We start from the raw sequence: 23,803 nt of genomic DNA on the forward strand, positions 1-23,803 counted from the left end.
TGTAATGGCTCAAGGAGATCTTGGGATCGATGATGCAAGAGCTGTTGCCGGGGAGAACCCAAAGGAGTCGGGCATACTTTGAGTCCTTGGGAGAAACCACTTACATCCTCTGTGAGAGGCCCTCGTGTCTTCAGGAGGGGGGCCACCAAGCCCTGTCAGGACCGTTCCAAGTCTCTGGTGCTCAGCGGCGAAGGGGGGGTCTCGGGATTTGGTAGAGCCAGGCTTTAGGATTGGCCTTTGCATGCTGTTGTGATAGTGTTGTGTTTGACAGCTTGGAGTCCAAGACTGTATCTGAAAACTTTGCCACTTCTATGAAATTATATATATATATCAATATATTTTTATTTTTAAAGATATTTTATATATATTATATATTTATATATTATATATAATATACAGATATTTATAAATATATTTATATACAGATATTATCTATCTATCTATCTATCTATCTATCTATCTATCATCTATCTATTTAAGAATTCTAAATTGCTTCCCCATTAAGCCGAGGCTAGGAATAGATGTTCTCAACAATTGTCATCCTGCAGTACTGTACGGGTAAGCATCACGTTTTCCAAAATATCTGCCACATTTTAAAAGGGATGTACTGTTCCATGGGCTACCCCAAATGTTCTCGTGGGCTACAAAAAAAAAATGAAAATTCTTTCTGGATTTCATTGTGAGATGAGTCTCTTGGTTGACACTCTTTCTTTCCGTTGTCTTTCCTTCTTTCTTAACTGGTAGAAGCAAACTGGAGCTAAACAGGGAGAGACTCAGTTAACACCCTTTTGTCTTCATGCCTGTAGTCATGAGACTACCTAAGTTATTCTAACACTTGAATTTATTCTTTCCTGTACTTAATTTTCCTCATAGTCATGCAACCAATTGGCTTTGTGTATTTCAATAAAATACCAAAAGTCAGAGAAAAGAGTCCGAGCTTGTTGCTTCTCACGTCAGTTTCCGGGAAGGGGTCCTCTGTGGACACAGAGCCAGTATTACAGAAGCCCTTCCGCATGCCAGGAAGAGCTGATACTAGAGATACGCCTCAGGCAGCTGTGGTCAACATCAGACGCATCAACTTTGCAGACAGAGGACAAGATAATAATAAAGGAAAGGAAGGATGTTACTGCTGCAGAAGCTGCTAAAGCCAGCCACTGCTACTTGAAGACCTACTACGTGTCAGGCACTGTTCTAAGTCCTTTACACGCATTAACTCTTAACTCTCAAACCAGTCCAATGAAGCAGGCTCTATTACTGTACTCATTTTATAGATGAAGAACTGAAGCACAGAGATGCCATGTCACTTGCCCAAGGTCACACAGGAACAGGGATACAAACATATGTGATCTCATTCCAGGGCCCAGGCTCCCGGATGCTACCCTCTGGTGCCTCTTGGTCCACTTTGAGAATAATAAGAGTGGCTACTCTGGGCTGTTTCAAGGGGAGTAGAGGATGTGAACTGGGCTTTGAAAGTGGAAAAGAACTTGGGGGTACAGATAGGCGGAAAGATTGGAGGAGGAGAGTGCGTTGCCACAGCAGGAAGCACAAGGTCAACGGGAAGGGGAGAGATTGGGTTTAACCAGTCGGGAGGAGAGGGTTGAGGACAAAAGCCCAGGGAGACAGACTGGAATTGGATAGTCAGGAGACAGATGGCTCATCAGCCTGGGTTTTGGAGTCCGTACCAGCCCGAGTTGAAATCTTGATTTGCCACTTTCGGGCTGAGAAACATGGAGCAACGTATCAAGACCGAGCCTTGGTTTTTCTCACTTCTAAAGCAGGGATAATGATCCCTGGGTAACCAGGACGGTTAAACAGAATGTGTACATACGCTTAGCACAAGACCTGGCATAGCAAACACCCAGTAAATACCAGCTACTCTTATTGTATTCTCTTTTGATTGTACAGGGTCTTAAAAATCAGGCTCATAAAGTCTGATTTTGCTCCAAAGCTTCTTCGCAGAAACTGCTGCATCATGCATTATGGAAAAGGGATTTATTTAAGTCAACGCCTTTGACGCCTTCCTCAGGGACTGCACTCAGCGAGCTCTTACCAAGTCTTACCTCTAAAACGTATCTCCAGAATGGCATCAGATCCAGCCATGCACCCAGTTGGTGCTCAATAAATGCGATGTGATTTATGGTCAAGTGAAAAGGAGCGAACCCCAAATCGCCCATTTCATTCCAACACCGCGGTTAGGAATGATATAGACACAGATCTGAGGTACGTGAGCCCCACATCTTGTCAGATGGTTCTAATCAAAACTGGAAACTGTTTTCCTTACTTCTTGCTTTATTTCCTTCCCCAGTTATACATAAGAGGTTTAATAGCCCAGGCAGAGCAGTACTTGATAATGACTCAGTGGAATTTAAGGAAAGTACAACCTGTTTAATGAGGTAACCTCAGTTTGGAGTTTAAAATAATAAAATATCAAAAAAAAAGAAAAAAAGGATCTCACAATGCACCAAACTCAGGAAAAAAGGCGAGGGAAAAGGGCCTGTGGAATAAAATAGTTGAGGGGAAAACTCAAAATTGAGAGTTCATTACTCAACCCGTGTCTACTGCTGGCATTCTTTCACAGAGAGAGAGCTGGACTTTTCCTCCTTGAGTAAATGGGGTGGGGGTGGGGAGAGAGTAAAATAGTGCTGAAATTACTTACGTGCATGGCTAGAATGCTCCTTGGGACTAACTCTCTGTATTGTCTGATGGTAAAGTGCCACGTTTTTATTCTCATGAGATCGTCAAAGGTGAACTCCACGATCAGTCTGCCTTCTGTACACACCTGGAAGCGACAAACAACACACTCATTGGCTGTGCACGGTGGGAGGGCCACATGTGTGTAACTCACACATCGGCTGCTCAGCGTGGTCTCCCTGACTGTCCTTGGGCAGTGTGGGGTCTTGGCAAGGCTGTGACACAAGTGCTTTATGCACAGCATACTGAGACAAGCGTGAGCTCCAGAATCCGCGGGTTCGAAAGAGCACACAGCTGCCTCCTGGCCATGGGCTCCTAGTGACTTGACTGGTTGCTGCCAAAACTCCGTGAGCCTCGGTTTCTTCATTTGCAAATGTGGGAACAAAACCTGTATTATTGCAGTATTATGTCAAAAGCTCCCGGCACATGGTGTGTCCCCGCAAAAATCACATTCTCCCACCTCCTTTTTTCTCTGTTTCTATCATCCTTCCGCCATCGGAGCTCGAAATCTTGTTCTAATCGTGGTTGCCCTACGCTGGGAGAAAGCACCTCATAAAATAATTCATGCTTGAGTGTGACTTACTACAGGGGTACCCAACCAGAGGAAGTTTTCATTTTCAGGGACAAATTCCAGGGGGACAATGTTGTAACCCAACGCCCTCGGGATCAGGTATTGGCATGTGGAAAATAGAGGCATGCTTAGAGTGTCTTCCTTCAATCACATCTTATCGGCAGTGACAAATTCTGCTTGCTTTTATAAAAGGCCAGGCTTTGGGGGAAGAGGTGATATCTTTCTAAGAAAAATATGTATTATTAATGAAACAGAATTGGTGAGGCTCTCTTCCTTGACAGGGTGATCATTTTTTTCTTCTTTTGATAGTCAGACATTTTCAGCATGTAGTTCCTATTTAATTTACCTATTTTATTCCACTGGTAATGACTTGGAAATGGGAGAAAATGTGAGGCAAACGGACACCACTGATCCTATTTCAACTAAAAAATCGGAAGTAGTGGTTGCATATTGGTCCAGTTTAATAGTTACAAGTGATTATTCAGTTCGTGTTTGCTTTAGAGCAGACAGAGGCTTTGACATCAGAAAGTACTAGATGCACATCCTAACTCTACTTTTTACTTATTTGGGGACTTGGAGAAAACCAAATAAATTCCCTAGGTTCCACTTTCCTCATCTGCAAAATGAGGATAATACTAACCTTCCACAGGGTTCCTGGGGAAATATATGAATGATACTGTGCGTGTAGATTGCCTGGTATTGTACGTGGCACATAGTAGGATGGCAGTAAATGGTAGCTTTAAAGATACCCCAGACTAGTGGTTGTCCTAACGTGCTCTCTGAGACCTAGACATCCAGGGAGGTGTCTCAGGGCCTCTGCTGGGAAGAGTCCGGCCTCCAGCTGGACCATGTGATCTCCACCCATTTTCTCCATTCAACCAGAGCAGCTTCAGTTTCATCGTTTCACTGTATGGGACTTCTGATCAAGCTTTTTTGGATAAAGGTTTCCTATGCTAAAAACAATATATGCAGTTTTGGAGATCAATGCACCACACAAGTTTTAAAAATCATAAATAACAATTAACTCAATAGGGGACTAAAACTATAGTCCATGAAGATAATCAGCAATTTATTTCAACCTTTTATGAGATATTAATAACCATTTCTCTCTTTGGGAATTTAATACGGAAGGCCACCATTTATTGAGTTCCAACTATGTCCTAGGCAGTAGTTAGGTGCTTGCTATTTACTCTGATTTAAGGTAGTATTTTCTTTATTATTTTTTCTTTTAAAAAAAAATTTTTTAGAGAGAGAGAGAAAACATCTGAGAGGGGGAGGGGGAGGGACAGAGAAGGAGAGGCAGAGAGAATCTTAAGCAGGCTCCACTCCCAGCATGGAGCCCAGGGTGGGGGCTCGATCACAAGACCCTGAAATCATGACCTGAGCCGAAATCATGGCTTAACTGACTGAGCCATGTAGGTGTCCCGGTAATATTTTCTTTAAACAAGCCAAATACCAGTACAAGGAGCGTTAGTAACGTGTGTTGCCAGTGTACTACGTAAGAAAGATGTTATTAACGTCCACAATTTCCTTTTTTTCACAGGTCTCAGAAACACTGTAGGATAACTATTGATAATCTGGGTGAAGACCTCCAACTCAGACCCCACCAGCAGAATCCATGGATAATTTCAGGCATTTAGACACCTTGCCCCAAACCCCCTCAACTGAATGGTCCTTAGAGCTTCCTTGCTGGCATCTTAGCCATGAGTGCTATGCTCTCTGAAATGGGGGAAGACTTTCGTGTCCCCAGACCACTCCTGTAGAACATCCTTAGCATTGGAATTAATTCACCAAGGTTTTCAAAAGGGTTGCACGGAGATTAAGGCACACAATTCCCCCCGGGGGTGTTAGTATGACAGATGCCACTTGCGGTGAAAGCTTTCACAAAAGGGAGGTGACTGCAGTCAGCCAGTGACAGTTGAAATGTCTTGACAGTAGAGGACAGGGATATTTGGATGCTATAATCCCTTTTTTTTTTTTTTTAAAGAAGGGAGATTATTAGATGTTTAAACAAACATTAGCCCAGTTAAACGTCATGCTTTTTTCTTATCTAATCTATTTGCTTTGTGTTTATGAACCACAAACCCAGGGCAGATGGAGGTTCTGGTTTACTTCTACTGGAATAGAATTTCATAATGAGAAGGCCTAGATGGAGTCCTTCTGATGAGTTACTCAACTGGAGGATCTGTAAGGTCGAGTTAAATCATATTCTCTGTTCATCATGACAGAGCAAACCAGTTGAGGACCCCTCTTGCCTTCAAACTGTCATGGGCCTACAAAAGGGAAAACTGCAACAAGCCTTGGGCTCCTCCTTTGTCAGCCCAAACCAAGAAATCAGCTTTACCCAGAGCATATCACGTGTAAGAGAGGAATCCTTAAAACTGAATCTGAGTTGACTGTGTTGGGTGTTTTCTTTAAGGAAAATTAAATGACTTCCTTGAACAGAAGGATGGAGGAAAATTTGGTCACTCTTGGTCTCCCCCAAGGTAGTTTTACCCATGGCCTTCTCCCGAGCCCTGTTTGGCCTCCCTGCCTCCTGCCCCCATTATGGAAGTTAAAGGAAACTGAAGGCTTTGTGATTTATTTTACATGCAACAATCAGCAAATGGAATAGAGGTGCCTAAGAAAAAAATATATATATATTCCTTGTCTGGAAATGGTAAAAAACAGACATAGCTTATAAAGGAGAATTAATATTTTCTCTGTTCAGAAAAAGTCTGTGCATTCCTCTTAATCAATACAATTAATGTAGCTTTTATCTAAAGTTGGCCTTTTTTTTTAAAGCTGCCTTTCACTTGGAATCCAAAATCAAAAGGGTCCCCAATTAAGAAAACATTTTCTGTTGTGCTGAATTCATGTTACCGTACTGTGAGCTCTGACATTTTGTTTCTGTGGTAACCAAAATCAGCTGATTAGTTGGCATGGCAACAGAAAAGATGTAATCCCAGCAGACACACTCTAATCAATGCCCCCAGCACAGATGGTCTCCGGAGGATCAACAAGAAAGAGGCTGGCAGGCATTCAGTGGATCACGTGCTAGCTTGAGACTAGGCCAGGAACAAGGCAACTAAAAAAGAACATTTCTCAAACTAACCGGTAGCTTTTTAACCCTTTTCTTTCTTTGACTAATTGTAAAGCAATGTTGACCATGCCGTTGTACAATACAAATGATTTTCATAGAGCTGCTACGAAAGAAAATGTGCTTTTTAGGTAGAAGTGTTTACTTAGTTTTCTGGGTCTTTATGCATGAAATACTGCAGATTCACAATTGCATAAAGCTCACCGTATTTTATGTGGAGATGCTGCATATGTAAATGCATATGTAAATGCATATGGATACATATATTAGAGCAATATGATCATTGATATTATACTAATTGGACTGGCATCGGGATAAGGGTAGAAATGGATAAATGCGGGACTACAATGTTGTAGACAGGCTAAGACAGGAATGATGGCAAAGACATGACTGAGTCTTCGTAAAGGGAAAGTGGCGGGGGCACTTCCAGGGTACTATTCGATAGTGATAAATAATTGCATAATAAATCATCAAGATCAGAGAAAACATAAAGCTATGGGTGTTTGGTAACGGCTGTCACTATTACTATTAGTTTGTAAAATCTAAAAGTAGCCCGATGTGTACCCCAGAGAGGGCTCCTCTCCGCATCTGCCAGTATTCACACCCTCAGATATAATTCAAGGGTCTTTGATTCTGAAAACCTTGGTGATTGCTCTTCAGATTATTAAGCCTTGTTTTCAATTTGATTCGAAATTGAATACAGAAAAGAAAGGCTTCATAATGTGTGTTTTTAAAACTCTAATTACATATTTATCCATAATCTATAATGTTCCTAGGATCAGGAAATTGCAAAATGTGCACTATACTCCTGAGGAATATTAAATATTACTGTTGATTAGGACTGCGGCTGATTTTTGATTCACCAGTTGACCAAATTTTCATAAAAGCAACTCAGAACCACTGGGTCAAACGCTATTTGGGGAATTAGAGTGTATTGATAGTCTAAATTAGAACAATGTGATATATGCCTGGACATAATGTGCTAGAGTAATTCCATGTACAGCGGGCTCCCCTTTAAAAATAAAGCAGGAGCTTCCAGACTATATTTTTCTTTGTGATACTGAAAGGTCATGAGCTCACTGTTTTATACTAAACACATTATTTTATTACATGAAGATGGGTTGTTTTTAATTAATATCAGAACAAAAGAAAAACTGGAAGGATTCTTTGGGTAGTATAATAATCACCAAGGAGGGAAAAAAAAAAAAGAAAAAAAAAGTAAAAAGAAAAAAATGAATGCTTTAGAATTTTCTAAAAATAAATGTGCACAATTAGCATCTGGACTAAGTCCACATAGCTAAGCTGCATTTCCCAGAAACTGATATTTTTCATCACAGTATGGAAATATTTATTAGGAGAGTTGGGAAATGTATTGCCTTGGAGTAGAGTGAGAGGTGAACTGAATAATTGGAAGTTTGGGGCCGAAAGAGCTGAGTTCAGGAGGAGGCTGCTCTGGTCTTCCCCATGGCCATCGGAGACGGAAGCATTCCTGGGTGAGGAAAAATTGCAACAGAGGGAAACCTTCACTTCTTGATTTGAGTGAAAAAAGGCACTTTATCGATTCATCAGAAGAATGGGATTTTTAAAAAATTTAAAACCTATCCTGAATATATAGCATTTTACCTTCGGAGCAGCTGACTATGCTCATTTATGAAAAAGCTTTGGCCTGGCATGAAAGAAATTGAGAAAATAAAAAGGACTACTTTTTATTATATATTTTACATGTATTTAAAATGTTGCACATGTTATTTTAAAATTATGGATTATTATAAAATTTATTATAAATTATTATATTGTGTTCATACAAAATATTTTTTCTTTTATAAAAGGGATGCCACAAAAAGCATTTTTATTTTCAGTGGCTATAGGCTCTGGAAGTAGCTTCTTCATTACAGCCATTTTATTTAATTCTCATGGATTTCTTTTTCCCCTTAAACCAGAAGGAATTGGCGTGTTTTTCTTGATTACCTAAACATAATGCTAAGTCTAGACAAAAACAAAACAAAACAAAAAAACAATAATGAGCTGGCAGAGAAAGCTTTTCTCTGTGGGGCTCTGACTTCCTAACATTTGAAATAGGTTGTGTTATCCATCTGAGATACAAGATTATGTAAATATTTTACATCTCCAAAATGAAGTGAGACATTGGCAGATTACACCATCATCCAGGTGATCATCCCTTTCCACGTAACAAAACTCCTCCCAGCACGGACTTCTGCATACAGTGGGAATATTCTTTGTTTCTGATTGGCAATCTCTCTTTCTGTTCAACTGTTAAAAAGGAAGAAAGATAAAAACCCAACTTCTGCCCCACATTTAAAATGTCTATTGACGAAATCAAGATACCCCGAAATCAATGGCATTGGATGATCTGCTTTTGTATTTTACCACCGTTTCCTTAGCCTTTGGTTTTTTACATCATTGTGAGCAACTGGGAAGATGGAGTTGTACCAGCAAGATCAGCAGATACTTTCAATGATAAAAATTTTATTTTTATTCTTTTGGCAATACTGTGCACGAGTAACAAACACATCTTCCGTCTTGTAATTGGGGCTTTTGCAATTAACCCTGATAACTCAACTTCTCAGCTATGAAGGGAGGATTGTCAGGTGTGTTTTCAACTAGAAGAGATAGCTGCTGTCATTAATATTACAGATTAGTTTCACGTTGAGTCTTCGTCATAATGCAATAACTAGTCTTCATTAACATAACCTTCTGTTTGTCAGATTCTCTGGCTAAATATTTGTTCTTACTAATTTTGCTACTTGAGAGAGGACATAAAGGGGTTGTCTGTAGTGTTCTAGAAAGGTCTTTGCCCAGAGGGAATATTCCACAAGTTGATTGTCTGTGGATGGGAAGGGTCATAGGTGGAGAACTTACAGAAGACATTCTCTTTCACTTCACATCCTTCATAGGGCCTTGAATTGTGCCTCATAGATCATGTTACCCAGTCCTCCACCCAGTTTCTCACAACCAACTTTTGACTCTACTGTGCTCACTTGATGACTGACCAACCACAGAACTTCTCAGAATTTCGGGAAACAAACTTTAAACTCTGAATTCCCTAGTCCATTTATATTTTTATGTTTTTATGTTCCTTAAAGGTTACAACTAGTTGACTTGTAATTAGTTGCTTTTTCTCCCCATTTGTTAACATTTAAATTTAGCTTTAAAAAGTATTTAATTTTAGAAACAAAACACAACTGCTGACCACACAACAATGGGAGAATGTTCTTTTCGCTGTAGAAGATTCTTTGTTTAACAGTCAAAATTCTAATTTAGAAACCTGAGTTTAACAGACAGCCAAAACCCTGTCTCTCTTAGTTTTGAGGCTCTCTCATATTCACTCTGTATTACATGCACACATCTTAGAACAGTGTTCACCAAGAGTCTAGCCACGTCACAGACAAAAGAGATTATGTCATAGAGCTGAGAGTGTCTGAGATGTGAGAAATCAGCTCAAAGTTCGGGAAGAAAAGCATAATTATTATCCTTCAGTACACCCACAGAAGAACAAGCCGTGTTGCTGAGTATGTTCTGTACCTTGGTAAACATGGGCTTCCCATGCTGGGTGACCATAGCACACTGGTCGCAGTCCACTGTGATGGATGAGTTGTGGTATGACTCTTTTGAGTGTTTGAGGATGTAATACAGGTCGGTCACCCCTCCTTCAAACACAGTGCTAAAGTAACGAGGGATAAGGGTCCTGCCGATAGCTGGGAGAGAAACACAGAGAAATAAACCATTAACAAAAATATCCAATGGCCCCTTGCACCCCACACCATTGCCAGAACTCCAACTGGATACAAATCATCTCAAGAAACCAATCATACCAGGAGGTAAATTTCTTTCTTTTATAAACAGCCATGACCCTTCCTTCTGGGTTGCAGTTAGTGAAATAAAATCCCCAACTGCTCAGAAAAAATTTGTCCATTCATCCCTCCAGATTTGTGTCCATTGAAAGTCAATAATGTAAGGGTTAGTGCTTTAAAAATAACAGGAACAAATCATTGACTACTTTGGGTCTCATAAGTATCCTCTAAATGAACATATTTAAAAAAAAATAAAACACATCCAATCGACTTGAATTTTTCAGTGAATTGTTTATAGGCCAGTCATCTGATCATGTTTTATTAGTAATAGTAGTCATAATGTGAATTTTAATAATGTAATGCTTTGCAGTATGTAAAGTATTTTGGCATTCTTTCACTGGATCTTCAGAACAACCTCAAGATAGTGGGGAACTGGAAACCAAAAGGATTATTATGCAAAAAAAACAAAAACAAAAAGAGGTCATTGGGACTCTATCAAAGTCACATGACTTAAAAGTAGATAACTGGGGTCTCTCACTCCAAATCTGCAAACATTTACTCTTTCCAATACTATGTCTCCAACTGCTTTAAGGATTGAGAATCTTTAAAAAGTAACTTGGATCTGCATATACAAAGAGGTCCATACCTATGTAAATACTGATTATTCTATCTGCTTCTGGAGCTGGTTATCTTTCTAGAAAAAGAAAAAGGCCAATTTTAAGAGAACTTGGTACCTTCTACTTGGTCTAAATAGGTCTCTATGATTCCATGTGTCCTGTCCTGCCCCATTTTAGTTTGAATGACTGGTAAGTAGCTGGGTCACTCTGATATATGATGCTTAGAAACACCTAACAAGCCCTTGCTTCAGCAGAGATTTTAAATCCTCTTAAACTGAAAATCCCAACTCATAATATCAGGAATTTTGCCTATGTGCAGATTTTGAGGCAAAGTACTAAAGCACTCTCAAGCGATCCAAGGTTTTTAATAAATCTCTTACATTCGCTATATAATGCCTCCTGAAAGACAAAAATAATATTTAAGATAAATAAATTACCAAAAAGAGCTTTAGTAGGAAAGATCATACAATCTTCACTTGAATGTTTTAAAATGTTTAATTTCATTTTAAAAGAATCAATGTTAATCCATTCCATATGGATCTATATCTCTTTTGTACATGGATTTGGGGGAAAAAAAAACAACTATAAAAAGAATATCCTGCCAAACTGTTTTCTGAAGTAATCTCTAAAGAATCCTGCTGTGGATGACTAGTCTCTGAATAATTTATATAGTTGTTATTGCTTCATATTTATTGCAGTAAAATCAATCAACAAGTGTGTATTAAATATTCCAGGATTTTTGGCAATTCCATCCTAAATAATCCTCACACATACATTTTCCAAATACTGCTTAATCCCCAACAGCGTATGTTCACTTGCTAAATATAAAATTCAAACAAGAGTGGTTTGAGTCCACCATGTCATTAAACACACACAGCTGATATTATAAAGAAAACTTTGTTAATGCGAAAAACCTTATTGTACTTTGCTAAACAGATAAAATTAATTTAATGCATTTCAAATAGTCTAACCTAAAACTAATTTCCATAAAACAGCTCTAACAATTTGACATTTTGGGATCTGTACTGTGAAGAATAAACACAAACCATAAAAATGTAGATGTAGGGTGAAAATATTTCACTACAATATCCAAGGAATTGTCACATTAAAAAGGTTACTGCAAATAAACACCACTGGATTAGCCACATCGTAGTTTATTCGTCATGAGTCCTGTGCCATTTAATTCCTTCGTAGTAGTATCTGCTATATTATCATCATTTTCATTCACAGAATAAAAAAATCGAATAGGGAACAAGGTTGCAGCTTCTTAACTTTAAACCTCAATTTTTAATTACCTCTCCAACTCCAGAAAATGTACAAACTGTATAGTAAATATACTTAGAGGGGAATGCAGCTTTCCTTTATTTAGTACTTTCTAGCACTCCTGAAACCGATTGTTAGGGATACCTAAGGTTTGTGTTCAGCCCCTTTTCTTTGTGGGATAGCCCTCACGATTTATTTCCTGCATGGTCTCGTGTGGACCATCACTCACAAAGCTCCATTATCCACTGTGGTAGACTGCTACTGTGGCCCCACTGAACCACGACAATGGCATTCACATCTTTGTGGACGTAGTCTCCTCTCCTCAAATCTGACTGGGCTCTGTGGTCCGCTTTAACCAATAGAAGGAGGCATGTGCCCTTGTATCAGTTTTGGGCTAAATCTTAAAGAGGCCTCTAGAGAAGCTTCTACTTTGCACCTGGGTAGGAAGTCAGTGGCCATGTACGAAGTTCAACTACTCTAAGACTGCCCTACTGTGAGAAGCCCAACCATTTGGAGCAGTCACATGAAGAACCGAGTCTTCCAGCTGACAACCCCAGTTGAGCTACCAGCAAACAGCCAGCACCAACTTGCATGAGTGAGGCCATCTTGGAAGGGAATCTTTGAGCTCCAATTAGCTGCCTCAGGCTGATGTCACGTGAAGTGGATATGAGCCGTCCCCCATAGCTTTGTCCAAATTGCAGAACCATGAGTAAATAAAATAAATATTTGTACTTTTAGCCAACAAGTTTTTAATGTAATAGTGGATAATCGTAGCACCTTTCAACCTCCTAAACTACAAAGATGGTCAACTTAGAATCCCTTCCTGAAAGACAAAGAGGGCAATCTTGCCACTGAAAATGTGAATCATAGAAACACAGAAGCTTGCATAGAGAGGAAAGCAGAATAGAGAGACAGGAAATCTTTGTGGACTGATTTGGGACCTCATTAGAGTTAGGACTGAAACCCAGTTCCATCCCTTGGAGGTCCCGCTTCTTTTGCTTAAGCGGGTTTGTGTTAGCTTTCTGTCATTTGAGAACAGACGAATCCTGATTAATGCTGTCCCACTCCAGCACGGAATGGGGTAACAAACGCTAATGTAAAAGAAAAAGGAAGTGATGAGAAAAATTAACTATAAGAGATAGCTGAGTCTTTTTGTGTCACATCCTGTGTCAGTAGCTGAAGGGGATACAAAAGGTGTGTCAGAGACTGTATTCAGCTTCTATTCCTGCTCTAACAAATTACTACAAACTTAATGGCTTAAACTCTCTTTATCGATTATCTCATAGTTCCTGACAATCTGACATGGGTCTTGCTGAGCTAAAATCAAGGTGTCAGTAGGGCTGTGTTCCTTTCCAAAGGCTATAGGGGAGAATCTGTTTTCTTGCTTTTTCCATCATCCAGAGGCTGGCTGCTTTCCTTGGCCATGTCCCCTCCCTACATTAGCCAAGCCAGCAATAGCGGTTGGAGTCTTCCTCGTCTGCTTCCCTCTTCCACTTTTCAGAACCCTTGTGATTGCATTAGACCCACCCAAATAATCCAGGATAATCTACCGTCACAAGGTAACATATTCACATGTGCCAAGTACTAGGACTGGACATCTTTGGGCGCGATTATTCCACAGAGGTGATCTTTGCCAAAGAGTTTTTGTTCTACAAGGGAGTATATATAAAATCTAACACACACACAACAAGCAATATATAAATAATGTGCAGTGAAGGGGACAAATAACCAGAAAAAAAATCACATGTGCTTGAGGAAATCACTCTATAACTCATTCATTGATTTCTTCTATAAACATTCACGGAGCCAGAGTAGGCGTAAAGCTCCTTGGTAGGTGCTGGAAACAGAAAAATAGATTTTTGTCTCTGTCTTTCACTCAGTTCTAACAAGAAAGTTAACAAATAGGTAAGCATCTATAATACAATGTGATAATAGATTAAAAAAACGAATTTGTGATTTTGAACTCTTTGCCAGTTTCTCTCTGAATCCTGATTTCAATGTACAATTTTATTATTTTTGAAGCACTGAGAAGATTAAAATGTCCTTTTAATTTAGTAAATCATGCAACTGTACTGCACAGCCTAATAGACATGACTTTGAATCAGTGAATTCTTCAGAGTTAGATATGGGTGCCCTAACTCAGCAGACACACCAACTCTGAACCTATTCAAATTTTATACTGTCATATGCATACGCCACACCTACATTTTACGTTTATACTTTAATCCTTGGAATTAAAAATAATTTAAGTATTGATATACCTAAATCTACATTGTGCTCCCATGAAAAGGATTACATCTTCAAACATTCTTGAACAGAGATTAAGACTATAGTAGATTATAAAGGAAGTTCCACTTTTCTTACACAGTTAGGTCAAAGTTCCAAAAGCTGAGAAGAAGTACATGGTGAACATGAAAGCACAAGATTTTCTCTGAGTGAAATATAAGGAAGTTCAATACAACATATATTATTTATCTATAGACTTATGAAAGACAAGAAAATGACAGATTGAATTATTCAGGAGCCTGAAATGTGTATAAAGAATGTCTAAATAATACTCTACATTGTAGGTAAGCATTTAGAGATGGCTAAAAATTTACTCATAGCTAATTTAGATATTAAGCTCTGAATTCCAGTTCCTTGGGAGGCTTTTGTTGTTCTGTTTTGTTCCCCACCATCAACCCCCATTTTCCAGAAGCTCTTGCTATTGGGGTTGGTAGGCTGGTGGTGCTGGAGAGCAGTATCTAACTCCCATCTTTTCTCGTAGGTGTTACTTGTGGATATTAGGATAGCTACATGATACTTGTAGATATTAGCTGATTTCCCACCATTTAGAAGCCAAATGGTACATACTGAGAACTCTTTAATCATTGAGAAGATATAAACTACTATGCATCTGTTGTTTTGAGCATTTCATCTCTATTAATCATTGTGAAACGCTTTTCTTAAACTCTTAAGAATGTATATAGGTAGTTCACATGAAAGAGATTAGCAGTAGAAAATAATCATATGGGGAAATGTTCAAAATAGTAATCAAAGTATAAAATAAAATAATAATGAAAACATTAAAACAAAAACCTAGTGAGATTGTGGTGAAACAGACATACTTGAACACTTCTATGCAAATCAACATAGCAATTGCTCCTTATCTTGAGACTCTAATTCTCTGACAGCTTATTAGGTATAAATACCCTTGCCAGACTGCACTTCTAATGTGCAGATCTTAAGTGCTCTGAAGTTCTCCAAGTCCTTTGAGAAAATACTGTCTAATGCTATGACTTTTTGATTTGGGGCGATCATCTACTATTCTAAATGCCTGTAATTTCTATCTTTCAAAGACAATTCACTTCAAAAAAAATGAAAAGGGTTGAGAACCATAATTAAATTGTGGAATAAGAAGATGTATTACTATTAGTACCACTTAACACTTGGCAATTACTTAACTAATGATTTTTCTCCTCATTGGAAACAGAAAACCATACAACTACACATTCGTGTTTTTAATTAGGCAAAGTTAATTATAATAAAATCATCAATTACTATAGTTTTAAAAACTTTTTTTGTAAATATGATAAGGATACATTGCTTGTCTGAATCTGCATAGTTTTATCTAGTTGTTCTAAGGCTGCAGTACTTCAGAAATCCACATGGAAATTCAACTACTGAGATAAATAATAAACACAAAGATTCATTAAACTTAAACTTACGTGTATTCAGAAATCAGTGAATTCATTATGCTAACATGTAAATGGAGATGATAAACAATACTGGTGATTTCATTTATAGTAAATAACCATTATAAAAGCCAAAACAAAGGAAATAAAACAGGCTTGAAATTAAACGGGGGGTGATGGAGGTTCCTTTGTCTTGAAGGGAAAGCAGGTCAAATAACTTTACTTTCATAAGTTGACATTTGAAATCTTTTATTAACATACCTCTAATGCCAACACCTTTTACTTCTTTTCTTAACCAAAGCTATTTGATTTAAGTATCTTACCTCTCTTACTCTTTCAAAGATTCATTATTTAACAGATGCTTATTAAGTACCAACTATGGGCCAGACATTGTTCTAGGGACTGGACACTAACAGCAGGTGAGTGAAGCAGCAGAATAAACTTGGTGGTGAGGGAGGGCAAGCTGGTTTAGACGGGTTGGCCTGGAAGGCTGCAGTGAGGAGGTGGTAATGGAGCTGATCCCTGACTGCACAAGGACATGTGAAGATCAGGGAACAAAATGGTCCAGGCCCAGGCACCAGCAAGAGCAAAAGCCCTAGGACAGGAATGAGTTTGGGTTGAATGAGCTTGGTGTGTCCTAGTATCAGAAAGAAGGCAGTGTGGCAGGTGCACAGTCAGGAGAATGAGATAACAGATGAGCTCAGGAAAAAAAAGAGGCAGGACCAGATTATGTGGAGCTTTCTAGGCCATAGCAAATGGCTTGCAATTTATTCTTAGTGCAACGAGATCTCACTGGAAAATTTTAGCCAAGGATAAGATCTGATGAACATATTCTACTCTTCTTTAAAAAAAATATTTTATGTATTTATTTGAGAGATAGAACGAGAGTCCATCAGCATGAGCAGGGGGGAAGGACAGAGGGAAGGGGACAAGCTGGCTCTGCCGCTGAGCTGGGAGCCCCTCACAGGGCTCAATCCCAGGACCCTGAGATCATGACATGAGCTAAAGTCAGAGGCTTAACCCGCTGAACCATGCAGGCGCCCCGTATTCTATTCTTCTTAAATGTATTATTCATCTGCCAACAAAATCCCAAAACTCCATAAAATATATTTGATCCTCCTAGAAATCTAATAGGTGTTTTTACTTCGATTTTCTACCTCTCAAACATTTTAATAACTGGACTAACACTTTAGTGAACCACCTTGCACTAGATGTTAGAGAAATAATGATGACCACGGTAGACCCCATCTTGCTGTTAGGGAACTTCTGATCAAGTTGTAGAAACTTACAGGTAAGTATGCCTCGTTTCATCTCATTTAATTCAGCAAGTACTTTGGCATATTCAGGTAATATTGTGTTCTAATTCTGTCAGCCATACCACAGGGTATTTCTCTCAGATGTGTGTCTTTCATTGTGGGCAAAATTCTTTTATCCCTTTATCCAAGGTACAGACAATAGCATAGGGCAGGAATCGTCCACAGCTATGGCTGGACCTCTTACCACGAGTCAACGTCCTCTGGGTATGAAATTGAAATCCTTTACTGATTCACAGAATAAGGCCATGCGCTAGTTACTGATGCCCTATGGGCTGGTACAGGGTCAAAAAGGTGTTAGAGTAAGATCTAAACTAAAGGGTGAATAGACATCAATTAGGCACGGGGTGGGGGGGCAAGGGAATAGCATGTGTCAGGGAGCATCACTAGCATTTCCCATGATGAGGACTGCTGCCTAGACCAGATATTATATATTTATTGGTCTTAGACGGTCTTGTCTGGATGAACTCCATTACAGAGACTAGTCTCACTATTTTCTGGTGACAGTACAATATTCTTTTAGTTATCCAAACTTTAGCATGCAGTTTACAACTGATGGATTTGTTTCTGCCCTCTGTATACTTTTTATTTCAACATTTTCATAACAATATTCTATTCTTCAAGATGAACCTTATGATAATTTTGTCAAATTCCTTCTCCCCAACTCCAAAGTTGGAAAGAGGTTAATTTAAATTCAATTTGATTTACTGAGAAAGAGTTGGCATCTTTAAAATACCCAATCTTCCCATACAGGAATATGAAATGTTTATCCATTTAAGTCTGTATCTTTACCACAAAGTAATTCTGTAGTTTTCTATATACAAACAGCTGACATTTCTTGTTAAGATAATTCTTAAATATTTTAGTTATGCTGAATGGATAATGCAATTTTTTCATTATATTTCTATTTGTAACACAGATGCTTAATAGAATGCTCTTATAAATAAGTTTTTTGGAAGACTTTTGCAAGTTTTCTAGGTGAAGAAATCTATCATTCCCAAATATGGAGAGTTTTGTTCCTTTCTTCTTTTCCAGTGTATTTATATCATTACTTTCTCATCCTATTGCAATGGTTAGAAGAGAACTTCTAGGAAAAAGTATTAAATGATGAGGGGCAAGTAGCAGATTTTCTTTCTTTTCCCTGAATTTTTTAGGGAACACCTCTTGGATTAGGGGAAGTGCTATATGCTGATTTGAGATCAGATCATATTACTTATAATGGAAAGAAAATCAAATTACTCTTCCAATCTTTGTTTTTATGATTTTCTTCTTTTTTATACTGATGGATGTTTAATTTGATCAAATGCCTTCTCAGTTACTGCTGAATTGGTGGTCTAATTTCCCTTAGAAAGCTATCTATTAATATCTTTTCAATTATTGAATAATGTTTTACTCAGTATAAACCTTGCTCTCTCTTGTGCACACATACACACATACATTTTTGTATAAACTTTTGCATAAATTCAACTTACGGATTCACTCATTCCTTTAACAAATATCCACACAAGTGGTGTCCTCTATAAGGCACTATCTTAGCTATAAAATTGGAACGTTAGAGCCAGAGAAGACCTCAAGTTTAGTCTGGTGATTCCCAGTCGCATTTTCTAATTCCAGTGGGTTCTAAAGATTTTAAAATGTACCTCTAGATAGTTCCATATTTCAAAAATACCATTAAAACAAAGACTATGCTTAGCATGTTTCTCTGATTTCAGTAGGAATGAACTCAACTCATGGTGATACTGATTAGCTCCTGATTAGTGATTATGAATAGCACTTAACATATGTGGAAAAAATATAATACAAAATACTAACAATTATTTAATAAATGCAATTAGGTTATCCATGATTAGATTCCACACCCTCATTTTACTGCAGAGGAATGCGATAGCCAGGGAAGTAAAACCGCATAGCTACATGGAGCCAAGGTGGGGTAAAGTAGTATTCTTCCGGTAATCAACCAACATTGGTTTATTTTTATGCCTGAATTTGATTTTTATTAATTTTCAAATTACGTAAGTAATACACATGCAAAAATTAACACATTACTGTTGCAGAAACTCACTGTTCACTAGCTCTGATATCTTTGTCTACGCATAGAGCCAGCCCTCACTTTCTAAACTCCCTATAGTTGGGTGCTGCCATGTGATGAGTGGTAACCAGTGTCCAATGAACATTTCCATTATTTTCATTTTTTTCAATCAAGTAGACATCAAGAAGGAAAATTCAACTTCCAGACATGACAAGTAAAACCATCCTTTGTGTAATTGGCACACTCTTTCCCACCTCTGACAGATGCTGCAGACTCAGCAAGGGATTCCATGGAACCTCATGGGTGGAAGAACCAGGAGACGAGAGGAGCTTTGGGTCCCTGAGTTGCTATCAGAAAGACAGCTGCTACATATTGGGAAAACCCATTTGGACTTTGGAGCATAAATCACTTTTCTATTGTGTTAAGCCACTGAAATTTCAAGATTTATTTGTCTAAGCTGCTAGGGTTTACTAATACAATTGCTAATAAGTCTGAAGTTTCCATGAGCACCCTGTACCCACCAGTGTCAGTGACTTCACCCCTTCCTAGGTTACCTTTGTTATCAGTATGTTATGTAGCCTTCTAGATTTTGAAATTATACATTTATCTCCATATATGTCCCCATAAGAAAACACATATCATTTTGTGTGAGTGCTTTTTGTCTTGTTTTACATAGAAGTCATCATAATAAATGTATCCATATGGAACCTGTTGTTTTTCACTCAACGATATATTTTTGAGCTTTAAGGTTAATTCATTGATTTTAAACACTGCATCATATTCCAAAGTACAGCTCTTTCACAGGTTATTTAGACATTCCCATGGTGAGGGACACAGGGATTGTTTTTCAACCCTTTCCAACAGGGTAGATGCTGAGAGGGGGAAAAGATATATATATATATATATATATATATATATATATATATATATATATATATATATGTATTTTATTTAACTAGTTACCAGCAATCACCCTTCCAAATGCTGTGACCAGTTGGCCCTGATAGTACTAAATGTTTTACTCACAACTTCACCAACACTGAATATTGTCAAGTTTTTATACATATTTTTATTTATTTATTTATTTATTTATTTAGCCATTCAGGTCACAAAGTGTGTCCCTTACAAAGGGACAGTGGCAGGCCTCAAGTCCTCAAAACTTTATCTAGATGTCAATGGTGAAATTAAGTAGTTAATCCAGCTCATGTGGTTATTACTCTGGGTGAATCATCCACATTTGATGTTTTCAGATGGTTCACATGTTTTGTTTTGTTTTTGGAATTTTTCACCCCAAACCCATTCACTTGGCTAAAGGAAAAAATGGCTCCAGGAAAGAGAAGTGAGAAAGACTCCATTCTTTGATTTTTCAAAGGTGCCAAATGTCAAGAATTCTTATGAAATTATTTCAATATGATTTATTGGGCCTTCTCAAACTCAAACCCAGGGGGACACCACAAGTCATTCCATTTTTGTGTTTTAATATCAGCACAATTCAATGGAGTTAGAGAAATGTTGCCAGAGAAACAGACAAATGTGTGTGATTCCAAACTTAATAGAAAGCAGAGCTTGGCAACCTTTTGCAATGAATGCCAAGAGATGATTTCCTCCCTGCAGAGAGACGTAGACTTGGGTAGGACGGGGCCTTCCCTCTGGGCTGGATATTGTACACGATGCTCCCTCTAAGGTGTTAAGTGGTCACCAAAATAGAAGCTAATAAAATACGACCTTTTAGAGTGGATTTTGAAGGCAAGGGAACGGTTTGCGGAATTAAAGTAACAAACGGGCTGTCTCCACCACCTTTCTTTTGACTCTACTTCAATCCCACCCACTTCCCAGTGATTCCTGTGCTGAGCTTCTCAAAACTTTTGCCCCTGAAGCATCCTCTGCTTCATGCTCCTAGACTTCCCTCTTCTGCTTCATTCCATGTCCTAGGCCTCCTCATACCTTGTCTCCAGCACCGTGTCCTCTGGCTGAGCAAGCGATTACAAATTTGGGTGTCACAGTGAAACTTCTGGATTTACATACTGACTACGCCATTTACTCACTGGGTGATCTTGACAAAATGATTTATGCTCTTTTACACCCTAGTTTCTTCGTGTATCAAATAGGAATAGGGGCGCCTGGGTGGCACAGTCGTTAAGCATCTGCCTTCGGCTCAGGGCATGATCCTAGCGTTCTGGGATCGAGCCCCACATCAGGCTTCTCCACTGGGAGCCTGCTTCTTCCTCTCCCACTCCCCCTGCTTATGTTCCCTCTCTCGCTGGCTGTCTCTCTCTGTCAAATAAATAAATAAAATCTTATTTAAAAAAACAGGATTACAAGTCACTAGTTCAGCGAGCTTCTACAAGTATTCATAACACCATCGTGCATGTTCAGTGTTGAGCACAGAGTAGGACTCTGCTAAGTACAAGTGAAAGTCATCACCCCCGTAACACTTCCCTTTACATAGTCCGTGCGACTTACTCTGCTGCACTGGAATCACCCATTTTATCATCTTTCTTTCAGTGACTGCAGTTCCCTAAAGGCAGGGAACATTCCCTGATCATTTCAGTACCAGAGCACATTCATGATGTAAACAGCTACTTAAGAGATGTTTGGCACATGGATGAATGTGGACTTGGCATGTCTATTGATACAGTCTGCCAAGCTCAAGCTGGTTCTGCACACACACAGGTTTCTAACGCAGAGGCAAAGCCACTTTCAGAGTTTAGGGCCAGAGAATCAAAACCACAAGAAGGACAAAATAAGGTTTTAGGGCCCCATATCTGGAGTGTTCACATCTGAATGCTATAATCCTGATAATTAAAGATTAGAGACTAATCATTTGGAAAGATTCATTTTGGGATTAAGGTTAATTTTGGGTTTTGCAGGTAAAAAATGCGTCCTATTTGAGGAAACTACTTAGTTTGAAGGGGATCTCCCTTATTTTATCTGTGTGTACAATCCATAGACATTTGAAGTCAACAAAAAAAATGGATGCTTCTTTAAAGAGAGAGAGAGAGAAGTGAAGAAAGGAAGAAAGGAAGGAAGGAAGGAAGGAAGGAAGAAGGAAGGAAGGAAGGGAAAGAAAGAAAAAAAGAAAGAAAGAAAGAAAGAAAGAAAGAAAGAAAGAAAGAAAGAAAGAAAGAAAGAAAGAGGAGGGAAGGAGGGAGAGAGAGACGGACTCCATTTGCACGCCAAGTCAGCATTCCAGGGGCACTTCACAGGGAAGTAAAAATCCTTGGAAACGAGTAGTAAAAGAGGGTCAGCTTCACATTCCACAGAAGTCCACTGGGGGCTGTGCCTCTGACCCTTAGATTGTGTCTACAAGAAAAGGAACAACCATTCTGACAGTGAATTAAATGTTGCATAGTCTTTCTGGCAGCAAGACTTAACAGCCAAAACGCACCCACCCAATTTTGATAAAACCGCATGGGCGCCAGCTGTTGGAGTTTCACATGCTGTGTGCAGATTTTCAGAAAAGCTTAGGACTCAGGCAAGAAAAGGAAGCCTGTGGGCATTCTGCAGGTTCTGGAACGGGTCTGGTTTGCCCGAGCCTTGGTGCCAGCCTAGTTACCAGGGCTTACACACACCGGTAACGTTCCTCGTGGGCCAAAGAGCATCAAGAACCCCCATCCTGATCCATCACTGTATGACAGTCCCTTCCCTGAAACTCGCCTGTCTCCTTTCAGTGAGAGGACTGTGGCTCTACTCCTCAAGATGAAATGACACGTATGGCCTCTCTCTAGGAGATAAGGAGCGCCATACTTGTACTGGACCACATGCCCCTGGAGGCAGGGCCCCTGCATCTAGATGGGCATGGCTCTGGCTTCTCTCTGGCTCCCCCCTTTCTCCTCTGTCACTACTAAGAACTGATAAAAAGGTCCAGGGATTCTTCTGGCCTTGCTTCTCCCGGGCCTCACCAGGCCTGACCTCCTCCCAGGAGAGGGCCGCAAGATTCAGAGCATGGAGATGGAGCCACTCCGACCTGGTGGAGTGGGAATCCAAGCCTTGTCCCGTAGCAGCTGTGTGACTTTGAGCAAGTGGCTTAATTACTCTGGCCTCAGGTTTCTCTTCTGTCAAATGAGGATGAGAGTAGTGCCAGCCTCATAGGGAGGTCGTATAGAACACCTAGAATCACCTAGAAAATGCTCTCGCCTCTGGCTAAGCTCTATCCCCATACCCTAATTAATCTTTCTTCATAACAATCATCACTACTCATGTGATGTTATTTTGGTATGTTACCTGCTCCTCTGCAAGAATACAAGCTCAAAGAAGGGAGGAACTGTGTCTGTTTGTGCCTGGCTATTGTCTCAGAACCAAGAGCGACGTAGAAGAGGTAGTGGGTACTTAGCAAATAGCTGTTGGCTGGCTGCGCTTTGCATGGATGCACATCAGGCCATTGACAGTAGTTATTCTAGTAGTTTAGCCTCATTATTATTATTAGTTTGCCATAAGAATTAAATAACACGGAGCATACCTGAGTATTGAGTGTGTGCTCAATACATAATGAATAAAATCTAGAAAGAGAGGAAGAAAAGATGGGAGACGGAAGGCAAGTGGAAGGAAGGAAAGAAGGGTAAGCATATACCCAAACAGGTGTGGGGAGAAGAACCAACTTAAGTATGGGGAGGCACAGAGGGAAAAAGGTGGGCAGGGCTAGGAAGGGGGGAGATGGGCCAGGGCCACGGAAATCCTTGGCTGAGCTCCTGTGCATGAGTGAAGATTGTGGGTCAGGGAGACAAGGCCACCAGAAATCGTTCGGTGAGCAATCT

The 23,803-nt window shown here is 39.3% G+C and overlaps 1 protein-coding gene across 11 annotated transcripts in view; it reads right to left on the reverse strand.

The window, feature by feature from the left end:
- LDB2 (LIM domain binding 2) overlaps window positions 1–23,803 on the reverse strand; it is a 368,516-nt gene that overhangs the window by 74,796 nt on the left and 269,917 nt on the right. For all 11 annotated transcript variants that reach the window (XM_026514479.4, XM_026514477.4, XM_026514480.4 and 8 more), the window contains exons 3-4: window positions 9,885–10,057; window positions 2,657–2,779 (exon numbers count right to left, since the gene is read on the reverse strand). In XM_026514479.4, coding sequence (XP_026370264.1) covers window positions 2,657–2,779; window positions 9,885–10,057 — 296 coding nt within the window. The remainder of the gene's footprint in view (window positions 1–2,656; window positions 2,780–9,884; window positions 10,058–23,803) is intronic.

Source organism: Ursus arctos, unplaced genomic scaffold (genome assembly GCF_023065955.2).
Source record: "Ursus arctos isolate Adak ecotype North America unplaced genomic scaffold, UrsArc2.0 scaffold_9, whole genome shotgun sequence".
Classification (NCBI taxonomy): Eukaryota; Metazoa; Chordata; class Mammalia; order Carnivora; family Ursidae; genus Ursus; species Ursus arctos.